General features: G+C 37.1%; 1 protein-coding gene across 7 annotated transcripts in view; it reads right to left on the bottom strand.

The window, feature by feature from the left end:
• The window catches only part of CFAP95 (cilia and flagella associated protein 95), a 220,022-nt gene that overhangs the window by 172,742 nt on the left and 34,948 nt on the right, over positions 1-12,332 (bottom strand). For 5 of the 7 annotated variants that reach the window (XR_012072007.1, XR_012072004.1, XR_012072005.1 and 2 more), the window contains exon 1: positions 12,124-12,314. The exons of 1 other annotated variant lie outside the window; for it this stretch is intronic. Coding sequence is in view for 2 of the 6 variants with exons in the window: in XM_072959577.1 (XP_072815678.1) it covers positions 12,124-12,275 (152 nt within the window). In the remaining 4 variants the exon portion in view is untranslated. Of the gene's footprint in view, positions 1-12,123; positions 12,321-12,332 lie in introns of those variants that run through there. One more of the 7 variants, XM_006209398.4, reaches the window with a different exon arrangement.

Raw genomic sequence — 12,332 nt, 5'->3', positions numbered from 1 at the left:
CTCAGACCATGAACCAAACTACATTCCTATAGTTATGCAGATAAATTCTTTCACTGAAAACAATGGAAAATGCTAGGTAGTTAAAGTATGTATTTCTAAATTCCAACAGAATAAAAGTATTTAAGAGCTGAATTCCAGTGGGGAACTTTCAGGCCAATTTTTGGAATGAAAGCCTGTAACGAAAGGAGTAAACAGAACTTCAGAACACCAGGATTGCTGATGCCTTTGGACTATTTGCTAACATTGCACAAGGGCAGTGGCTTCAGGGCTGGAGGGACAAAAGTCTAGCCCTAGAGCCCACTTTGGAGGGGAGTTTTATAAGCAAGTCTTCCATACATGATAGATACTATGTTTGCCAATACAATTTCTCCTTTTTTTACTAGAAGTATAAGAAGTAAAACTTCCCAGCTCCCTTGCAGTTAGGCCATTTGACTAGCTCTGGCCAATGAAATAAAAATGAGCAGTAATGATAACTATTATTTCTGAGCTAAGACAGTGAAAGCTCATTTATCATTCTTGACTCTTTCTTCCCCTGCCAGAGCAATTGGTGACTTTCTAGATAATGGAGCCTCAATCAGCCTGAGTCCCAGAGTATCTATGTGGAGGGGTGTCCCACCCTCCAACAAAATCCTAAAGCAGATTTTGTGTGAGCAGAAAATAAACCTTTATGTGCTAAGCCACTGAAATTTTCAGAACTGTTTGTTATCATAGAGTAAGCCTAGCTTATTCTAATATAGAAATAAGTACCAGAAGTGGAAGGAGTGCTTCTGTAACAAAAATCTAAAATATATGGCACTGGCTAAAGACCAGACAAAGACAATAGGAAACTGATACCAAAGGATGGAGAGGCTGGAGAGGCCAGTAACAACTAAGTAGATTCAAACAAATAGGAAACTTACTATGTTTTTTTTTTTAAGAATTGTATTTTCAAATAAGCCAGGAGCCTGCATTTAAATTCCTTTAACTGTTCAATATTTAAAATATCTTTTGGCCCCCAAACTTCTGGGAACAGCAAGTGAACTGCAAAAGACAAACAACTAACCCATAGGAAGGCATATTCTACAACATCCATTGCAGGTGTGGTCAAGGAGAATATTGGAAAAGACAAGACCATACACAAGGCAGAGCTAAGCACCAAAAGAACAATGGGAAAGGGAAGCTGCTGCCAGAAAACGGAATCAGGGTCTAAGCAAAGAATATTCCTGACACCAATGTAGGACTCCCTAACAATGACTACCTGACAGGATTTAAGAACAGCCATGGACAAAAGACTGCTCTGTCACTTCCATCCTTCCCCTTTCTGAGTTGGAGTGCTTATTACAGTTATCTTGTCCCTGTCCCACCACTGTATATTGGTCATATGGAGACTGAGCAAAAAAATTTTCTGCTTTATAGGTTTCTGAACAAGTAGAGCCACAGCTAGACTTCGTAGAAAGATAACAGCACAACACATGGACATCTTAGACTTTTGACCTATGACTGAATAGAATTTAAGTCATTTTCCTTGGGTAAATGGGTAAACATAATCGGTCTTCATACAGAAAGAGTGAAACCAATATTTGGTGACTTGTCTAAAGAACACAACTTCAAGAGCATATGGAAATTTCATAAAAATTAAGAAAAAGTATTTCAGTATGTTTGAAAGATATAAATGGCAATGCAATAAAACTTAAAATTCATAACACATTGTAAAAGAGAAACTTTTTCAATTTCAAAATATTTAAGCATTTTATCAAACAACTCTTTAATCAAAGATCAATACTAACAAATTGCTGAATTTTTCAAAAATACCAATAAAAAGAAATACCACTTGTAAGAATCAATAGGATGCAGCTAAAGTAGAAACCAGAAAAAAATTCAAAGCTTTAAGTACTTATACCAGTAGAAATGAAACAATGAAAATAAATAAACATATAAATTCGAAAACATAAAAAATAAGCAAGCCAAAAGAAATCTGAATGATAGAATAATTCAAAATAAAAGCAAAAGTCAATAAATTAGAAAACAAAATAAATGAATAAGTAAGCAAAACAGACAAACTCCTATCTAAAAAAAATCAAGAAAAAAGCAAGGGGAGACACAAACAAAATAGAGGGATATAATATGCAAAAAATGGACTATAATTAGGCAACAAAAAGAAATAAAGTACTGATACATGCTACAACACAGATAAACCTTGAAAACATTATGCCGAGTAAAAGAAGCCAGTCACATAAGGCCATAAATTATATGATTCCATTCATATGAAATGTCCAGAATAGGCAAATCTATAGAGAAAAAAAGTACATTAGTGGTTGCCTAGGGCTCAGGGGCATAGGGAACCAGATTTCTTTTAGGGTTAGTGAAAATGTTCTAAAATCAGTTGTGTTGACGGATGTACCACTCTGTGAATATACAAAAAGCCATTGAATTATATGCTTTAAAAGGATGACTATACAGAATGTGAACTATATCTTAATAAAAATAGGATATAATTATCAAAAGAAGAAAATTTTAAAAATCTTTAAAGACTACTTTCTGTAACTCTATGCAAATATATTTGCAACACTAGGTAGTATACATAACTTTCTATGAAAAACAATTTACCAAATTTGTCCTCAGTAGAGACAAGAAGTCTAAACAGACAATTCCCAAAGAAGAAATAAAGAAGTTGTCAAAGGAAAAAAAAGAGTTACCCTCAAAACAGTACTAGTCCCAGATGGTTTTATTATGGGAGGAAATTTCTTATTCGTGCCTGAATGTCTAGCAGGACATTTGACCTGCCTTGACCTGCTCACTTGTCAGAGATACACAGACATGGGTGGAGTCAATAAGACCTATAATGGATCACATTACATTCACTACACTCACCTTGATGTAAGTGTAAGCCAACCAGAAGCAGCCTTTCCCAATTACTTATACTTATTACAGGATTGTTTAAACATATAAAAAAAATTCCAATAAAGGAAATACAATCCATCTAGACTAAATTCTTTTAATTCACACAACACACATTATTTATTCTTTTAAGGTCTAGGTAGAAGGCCACAATATCTTAAAACTCCAGGAGACTGCCAGCAATAAATATTTGGTTGCTTTGTTGGCATGCGCCCCCACAATGAGAGCAAGTGCCAATGAGCTCTGAAAGCTCTGGATTCTTATACAGTAATGAGTAGGGAATTCCTTTTCTGTGACGATCTTTTAGGGATTCTGCTGTTCACACCCTTCTATGAATATTCGTATGCACACTAGCTAACCTGAATGTGTTGGCCCTAGATATATATTAGCTCTATTGTCCACACCCATGTGGCTGCAGGTTTATGGATATGTAACTTGGGCATCATACAGATAGATGGATAAATGCTATTAAGATGCTGTGGCCACCCTAGGAATAAAAGTCACAATTTTTGCAGTCACACACTTGACATCACTGGTTACCAGTCATTGTGCAATGAAAAATGCGCACATATTTTCAAACACTCCGGGGGGAGGGAAAGGATAGTAATGACCTCAGCTGAAAACTAACTAATGTGCCAGCTTTACAAACTCCATGTGAATCCTAGGAGTTAAGACAACCTCCTCTAGAAAACTTTCCCTAGTCTAATAGACTGAAGTGGTCCTCTTGGATGTCCCCAGAGCACTCTATCTGATGTGTCTATCAAAAATAGTAATACAATATTCAAATTTATTCAGAACTTTTTCAAAGCATAGCAAAGATATGTTCACCTAATCTCTACACAGGATTTCTGTTTCCTAATTGTTACATCTAAGGTCAATTTTTCAAAACTGCATTGGGATGGGTGGGGCAAGGAGTTTTAAATCAAAATAACACCTAATGTAGGAAATCACCAATAATATTAATGGGTTATATTTAAAATTTTTCTATAAAAATGAGTGTTTGGAATTTGGAATTCATTCTCCATTAGAGTAGCTCTCAATAGGATATAGTAGATAAAGCAGATATCTACAGGACAGGATAGGATTATCAACCCAGCTCTCCTTCTTTCTCCTGGGTATGTCCACTGTGCCCTATGGCTATTGGAGAAATGCCATTTTCCACCAAACCTTGCCCAGTCAGATGACACAAACAGATACTTGGGCCAGGAATGGACATCTGACTTGAAATTTTTGAATTCAGAATTCAAAATATCTTAAAACCAACATTTTTGGGGGATGAAGATGTCAGATATAAATCCCAAAACTACAGCAGCCATATTTCCCACACTCTTCAATGATAACATAATGCAAACACCCAAAGAGGTAGAGAGAGGATAAATGTAGCAAGACCTGGTTGCATTTGCATCCCTTACTCCTGTTGTTATAAGGTGGAGCTGCACCCTTGCCCTTTTTCTTATATAGTGATGAATCATTCCAGGAATATCATCAATTAATTCATTTTCTTGCTTCCTTAGGCTAGTGCAAGCTGAGTATCTATCACTTGCAACCAAAAGAAGTCTGAGTAGTATACACAGAAAACAGTACTAACGGGGTGTCTTCCCAGGCCAACTCAGAGAAGTTTGTCTAACAGTACTACTTCTAGTGCTTTTGAAAGCCTTGAGCCCTGAGCCTGGGTATCCATGTATCCACAGACTAAACTTCTCTTTATCAAAATGTCACTAAGCCCAACATTCTTCTCACCTCCTCCCTACTCTCCACATCCTTACCTAGAAAGGGATCATCAAAAAGAGAAAGAAAGTGGGTGAAAAAGTACATGACTATGTGTGAGAAGAAAGACTACAGCAGCATTATGAGAAGGCTGTAGTGGCTCCTGTGGCCCAGGAGGGAGACGGTCCCAAGTGTAGGTAGGGGGTTGACTCAGGCACAGGCACTTGTATATAGCATTGATCTTTCCTAATCCAAGTGCACTCACATGGGGAAATGTCTGTCCTATAATATCCTGCCTTATAAGGGTTTATCTTGCAAGCAAAACTGTTTTATTTTGGCCGCCAGTTAAATTGAGCAAAACCTCACACAAAGGTCAAGGCAAAACAATTTTATAACTACTGGTTTTCAGAAAACGAATTTGTTTGGAATTTCATAAAAGTGAATAGCATTGAAATAAAAATATAGTCAGGACAAAACGATGCATAGTGTCCTGGATCATCTTGAAAAATAGAAAATAAGGTGCTTCCCCCGCCAAAAAAAAACTACTACCCTCAAAAGCATTTGTGGGTATGTGCGTATGTTGAGGAATAAGATTAATGGAGCACTAGATCAAAAATAACCATGGGGTAGGATCTACCATTACAGAACACAGACAAGAATGAAAGCGTGGTTAAACCAAATGAATGTGAATAGCATCATCTTTTTTACCCAACATAAACTAGCAATCAAAAAAGATATTTTAAAAAGACTCATAATATCATGAAGAATGACTCAGACTCCAAAAGAGATGAAGTATTGTGTCTAAATTCTGATTATTTAAAGAATGTTTGCTTCAGGGGAAAAGCTTTAGAAAATGATACTAAATTTTCATAAGTAATTCTTATTATGAAACAACACACATTTCATTATGGAAAATGTAGAAGTGGCAAAGGGGAAAAAAAGAAAAGGACAAATAATACATAAATCCACCATCCAGTAATAAATATTTAGTGTTGTATAGTGAATATTCTTTCAGTCTCTTTTCAGTGCATATAGACATATATTTTTAACAAAAGAATTAATTACATGCTGCTTTTTTTTAACTTACTTATAGCAATATTATATTTTCAAATACTAATATTTACACTTTGTGCTCTACACTGGAATTTGACACAACATTGTAAAATTAGAAATCAATTAAAAATGTTAAAAAAATTTACACTTTGCTTAACTCTTTAAAATAACCTTTGCTTTAATAAATCAGAGGCATCCACATTAGCCTTGGGAAGACTTAGGACTGTTTTGCTAGTAATATGAAGAAAAATAAAATGGTCCTGATTAACTTCTGACTAACAGTCAAACTTTAGAGTCCTGAGTGAGATGTTTTTCATGAAAGTTAGGAATTGTTGAGAAATAAAAGATCTAAATTTCTTAAATTTTTATTAATAACAAGACCCAAAAGCTCCCAAACATGGCCTATGTAGAGTGACCCTATCATTTATCTTTTAAAGATCACTTTAAAAAGTGAGAGAAGGGCTTTTAATAAGTCTCAGGCCAATGGGAGTAAACTCTTCTGGGAAAACCCTAGCATATCCACACTCTCCCTACAGGGCACTTGATGGAAGCTGAATTGAGTGTCAGTGGGCCAGCTGAAGAGCTGCAGTGTTGAGGGATGAGGTGCTCCAGCACAGTGGCTACCACCAGCCTAAGTCAGGGGCCAGGGAGGATGAGCATGACATGGAGATCCACAGTACCAATGAGAGCCAATATGAAACTGAGTCTGTAAGCAGAGACATCAGGTCCTCAACAAACCAAGTGGATTAGTCACAAATTCATCAGCAAAAGGCACAGAAGTTGGGTAAAGGATGAGGTGAGCAAGAACAAGGACCCCCACAGAGATCTGAGAGCCTCACTCTCCCATCACCAAAATATCATAGAACTTCAGCCCCTTATGCACACACAGATACCACTGGTGAAAAGAGAGGGTAGAGGAGGAAGGACTCATAAAGAGTGGGCACTGTTTTGAAATAGACTATTTCAACCTGAAACAAATTTTAAACTCAAAGAGACAAACCCTTTAATTGGCATGTTTGAATTTTTCTATAGTAACCAATGGTTGAAAAATCATGAGGATCAGTTTTAAAAATAAATTTTATATATGTATCTGCGTTGTGTGCAAATTTCTAATTCTGCTACCCACTCAATAGTGAATATAGTTCCATATCATTGGTCTACTATTATATCATCTCTAATGTCACACAATGTTATAATTTACAATGATTTTTTAAGAAATTAAAATGTCTCCTTAAAGTATGAATATCATTTGTCCCTACAGCAATTCAAAATTTCCTTGGTATCTTTCAGTCCCTAGTAAGTCATGTACTGCAACTAGGAAGAATATAAGTTTAGCTCCCATTTTTCAGTTCTTTACCATTCTAACCAGAAGCCTAATGCTTTATACCTTTCTAAGCTTACTTGTACGGAGGTGACCAAACATGTTTCAATGTTGTCCTTTTGCATCAGGATCATGGCTGTGAAAATCAGCTCTGGCTTTATTATGGATTTGTGCTATCCTGTAGTCATTTATCTCAGGCCTTCTAAAAGTATAAAATACAGGGGCCCCAGCCTGCAGTGCCTCAAGTGTTTGTATGTGTGTTCTTTCTATCTGCTCATTTGTTCATTTCTCTGATAAACATTAATTGAGCACCCACTGTGTTCTTACCACTTGTCCTGAGGCTTGCTTGTCTCACTTCTCATCACCGACCAAAAAAGCCTCTTTAAAGTCTCTCCTCCCTCCTCCCACAGAACCAAACATTTAAAATGCATAAAATAAGAGTTAAATGCTTTCAACTGAGGGCCTATGTTGTTCAAGTAGAAGGATGGAAGCTTGCTGGAAGAGGAAGCATTTATGGATTTCAACAAAGGGTAACTGCAAGATGTCATTACTAAAGGGCCTTATTTTCTTTTCCTTTTTATCTTGGTTTTTGAGTGTGTGCTAGAGATGTGAGAAGATGGGACTGCTGGCTAGAGAAGATCTATGTAACTCTAGCTTCATCCTTAGTGACATAAAGGGCTCTAAATACTTCCAGGATAGTCCCCAAGAAAGTTTCTGATTAAATACGTGAAGAACATGCAACAAATTAGAAAATCAATCTCTACTTTCTAATACGTATATTGATGATATCCTGGTGCCTTGATACTGGGTTCTCCTTTGAAAGTGGAGCACCTTGAATATTTATGAACTCCCTGTTCAAACAGCACAATAGGGCAGGAGTCTGAAGAACATCACAGAAAGCTCTCCAACTTCTTTCCCCTGCCCAAATGATTTTCTGTAAAAATCTTTAAAACTCCTGAGTTTCCTACCCCAAATTATCACATTTTAATTTTTCTTCCTTTTTTCCCTTTTCTTTCTGTTTCCTTCCTATAATGGGGGTTGGGGAAGGAGAGTAAAATGCCCAGGGTCTTTAAGTTAGGGCTTAGGCAGGAGAGAAAAGTAACTGAAATTACAAATACATAAAATTAACCTGAGCCCTTAAAACTCTTAAGTGTCACCATGAAGACCAGAGCATGAGCTGTCTCCATGGAGACTTGAAAGAATTTTTTGGCTCATCACTTATTACCAGATGTCAATTTGACCAAGGAAGAAAAGATGAGTATAAATAAGTAAGTAAGTAAGTAAATAAATAAATAAATAAATAAGAATTCGCCTCATAGCAGAGAGTTTATTAAGGGCAAATCTAGTTGTTTTGTTTCTTAGTATTCCATTATTCCAGTGACTGGGATATTCCAAGAGAAAATTTCCCCTCAACTCATAATTTCTGGAAACATTTGATGATATAGCTGCATAAATGTTACAGGAATCAATAGAGAAAGAGAGTCCCTAGAAAAAGCCTTTCTTACTCAGAGGCATCAAGTGTGATGCAGGTGATACGGCTTTCTATCCACCACTTCAGCTGCAAGGAAGACGGGGCTCCCAGGCAACCTCTTAACCAATAATGGACTAGAGATACATTTAACTACCATTCTGGATATATTACTTTATCATGTCTATTATACACAACTGTTTTTAATATATGTAATGAAGTCATACAGACTTGTATTACAGTCCACAGAAAGAAACACAGGAATCATCCAGAATTAAGTCAGAATTTCTCCCAGTTAGATTCTATTTTGCAAACCTATAAGCACAGTCCCTTAGTTGATCAAATACTCAGCTGAGAGGCCACCAAATGGCATATTATAGAAAGTAGGTCTTCATCAATTAAATAATCACTAATAAAAGGATAAATTCAATGAAAGTTTTGATAGGTAATAAGTCAATAGAAAGTAAACAATTATGACCAGAATGCATAAAAACAAAATGGTCAATGACATTATTCATTTGGAAGTTTATACAGCTTGAACTTCATGTAGTTTTTTAGGACAGACCTTGGTGATTAGTTGGTTATGGAAGGAAAACAAGGATGCCCGTGGCACAGTCAGCTCATAAAATTCAAATGTTTCTCAAATTTTACAAAATATTCTCATTATTCAAGGTTGTTGTATTCTATAAAGTCTCAAACAATTAGCAAATACTGAATCACTGCTCCTAGGTGAAATAGAAGATTAGGTTCCTGTGAGCCTCTGGTCATATTATCATCAACCAATCAATACATGACCCAGTTTTATGTCTGTTTCTGTTTACAGACATCTTTTTTAATATACACTGATGACTCATTAACATTAAATTCACAGCCAATAGCACTGTAGCTCATGGCTGAATGAAGCTTACGTAACACAAATATTTTCTCCATAAGGCACATCACAGCTTTCTTGCACTTAGGAACACTGCATAACACTTCAGCCCTATGCTTGGGGACCATCTGAAAGTAGTATCACCAACAAAAAATACAAAACTACAAAAAACATGGCACTAAATAAACCATGAAAAGAACACTTGTTTACAGTAAGAGAGCTGAAACAAGAAGGCAGAGTGTCTGATATCAGTTGAGAATGTGTGTGTGAGGCGATTCCAATTTTTTGCCTCTCTGCCCATGTCCACAGAAGACCATGAAAGCTCCCCAAGTATTGATGTGGGGTTACAAATAAATTTTTGCCACTAAATGATTTTGCAAATACAGAATCTACAAATAATGAAATCACCTGTATTTACCACTATAGAGAACTATTTCTATTTCCCTATGATGCTCCTTCTTACTATTCTATTGCACTTACTAATTCTCTTTTGTGGTCCTATTTAACTCCTTCCTCAGAAAACCAAACACACACCAACCTCCTCCTCCTGTTACCTTTGCCTCTTACAATTATCTCTATCTTGCACAAATCAGATTATACTGAATTTACTGACATTCTCCTTTACTGGCCTATGAAATTCATTAAGGCTAATGACCATGTCCTAATACATGTATATAATTACCTTTACTGTGATTACCATGTGCCAGCCCACATATTAAAAGGTGCTTCACATACAATACCTTGTTTAATCTTAGAATAATACCATCATCACCATTTTACAGTTGCAGAAACAGGCCTAGATCACTCATGTCACTTGCCATATCATCACAGGCTGCAGAGCTGATATTAAATCTAAAGCCCAAGCTTTTAACCATTATGTTATCCTCAATAAATATTAGTTACCATGTATTATTGACTGATTACTATGTGCCAAGCATGGTATTAAATGCTTTACACAAATTATCTCATTGAATCTACTTTTACCATCTCCATGTGTTCAATGCATAGCAAAGTGCATAACACATAAATGTTTGTTGGGCTGAATTTATTTCTTTCTGTTTCCGAACCTTCTTTCTAAAACTAACAACATGAAAACTCTACATTTCCAGCAGTGGCCAGAATATCTTTCAATGTTACACAACCCTTCTCCCTTACCAAGTTCCTCATCTTCTCATTTATATTCTCCTGTGGTTTTGCTGTTGGTGTCTATGATAATCCACAAGGCAACTTATCAAAGCTATGGTAGTACAGAAGGGAGCAAAAGCACTGTTTATTTGAAAAGGTCTTTCTCTTTAACAATAATTTCTGGTAGTGCTTTATATTATGACCTAAATCCTTATGAAGTAAAATCATGGAAGAGTTAAGTGTTGCTTGAGGGCTGTGAGATAAGCCCTGTCTGACGCTAAAGGAGGATTTTCTGTTTCCCAATGTAGATTTGGACTCCAAATTAATATGACGTCTCACAGTGAGTTCAGGACAGGCAGAGAGTTGGTTTTAGGGATGAGAAGTAAAAGGGAGTGAGCTTGTAGGAAAATGAGGTAGGCTGCAGAAGGTTTGCAAGAAACAGCAGTGTTCACATACGTTACATATTCATTACATCAACGAATAGGGTCAAGGTGGGCTTAGCCTTAGGGCTAGAGTCAAAATCATTCATCTTCTTTCAAAGATAAAATTGTAAAGAAGACAAGATTTGAGATTTCACTTCTCTTTTTCTGTCCTCTTCCCCAGAATATTCCAAATAATTTAAAAAACAATTACTATCAACAGTACAGCCAGGAAAATTGACCCATAATACAGAATTCTAAATGTCCTAAAAAGGCCCACTGTTCTCCCAGTTATGTGTCATGGTTCTGCTATTGGTCACTGTAATATTTACTAAACAGAAGAATCTCTAAGTGAACTTCAAACCTAAGGCCTATTGCAGAGGAAGTAAACCAAATGCCTCCTGGGACCAAACAAGAACCTGAAATTACTAGAGAAAGAAGGAGTAGATTCATCTTAAGGAGTAGCCAGTGTTCAGCTCCAGCAAATTCATAGTTGTCAGAAAGAATAAAACCCTCTGTTGTCAAGCCTTTCAGCTTTTCAAGAGAATTTACACAATCCTAGGTTTCCAGGTGAAATCTCCTGGTTTAAATGTGGGCAATTAATTTAAAACAAAAATGTAAACACAGTGCATGCCAAATAAACATCTGTTGACTTACCCAGTGGGGGGGGTACCAGTTTGCAATGAGTGGCCAGCATAGTCCTAATAGCCTAGGGAATATTTTAGGGACCTCTTTCAAATCATTCATTGTGTCATTGCCCCCAAGAAATGGCAGTCTTGGAGGCCATCCTCTGAACAGAGAATCTCCTCCTCCTGTGTCCTTGGTCTCCTATAGACCCTGCCTTTTATGAGTAAGCATTTGTCTCAGAAATGTGATTTCCAGACCTCTGCAGACACCCTGCACTCTACCCTGTGTGGATGATCTATAACCTCTGACAGACACGGGGCTGGCTGCAGCAGGTCTCCGTGTGTGCTGGGGAGCTGCTCTTGGAGGGCTCTCCTATCTCCTCCTCCTAACCTCAACTCTCACTCCTACTACTCTCTCCATCTTTCCTTTGAAGATCCGTTTACCATTTTTTTCTCTCTCTTCTTTCCTCTCCCAGTTCTATTGTATGATCTTTTTCTTTCTTTCTCTTCTCTTCTTTTCTTCTTTTCTCCTTTTTTGTTTATCCTATCTTCTCCACCCTTGTCCTCTCTCTATTACTTTCCTTTTCTCTCCTCCCCCATCCCTTCCCTTCCTCTCCCTCTCCCAGCACGTAGGAACTGCAAGAGAGCTCGCTCACCAGGAATACACCAACACTGGCTTCGAGTATTTCTTGCGGTGGGAACGGAGAGTTAGGGAGCCCTTGCGCTCCATCAAGTCCGTGGGTCCAAGTTCAAACCAGCATTGCCTACCGCTGCACCAGTCCTGGAAGGAGCTGTCAGAGCTCTCCATGGAGGCCCTCCTGGTACAGAAAATTTTCCTATCCTGTTCCCTGCGCCGACAATGATC

Source organism: Vicugna pacos, chromosome 4 (assembly GCF_048564905.1).
Source record: "Vicugna pacos chromosome 4, VicPac4, whole genome shotgun sequence".
NCBI lineage: Eukaryota > Metazoa > Chordata > Mammalia > Artiodactyla > Camelidae > Vicugna > Vicugna pacos.
This window is presented reverse-complemented; position numbering and strand designations above follow the sequence as displayed.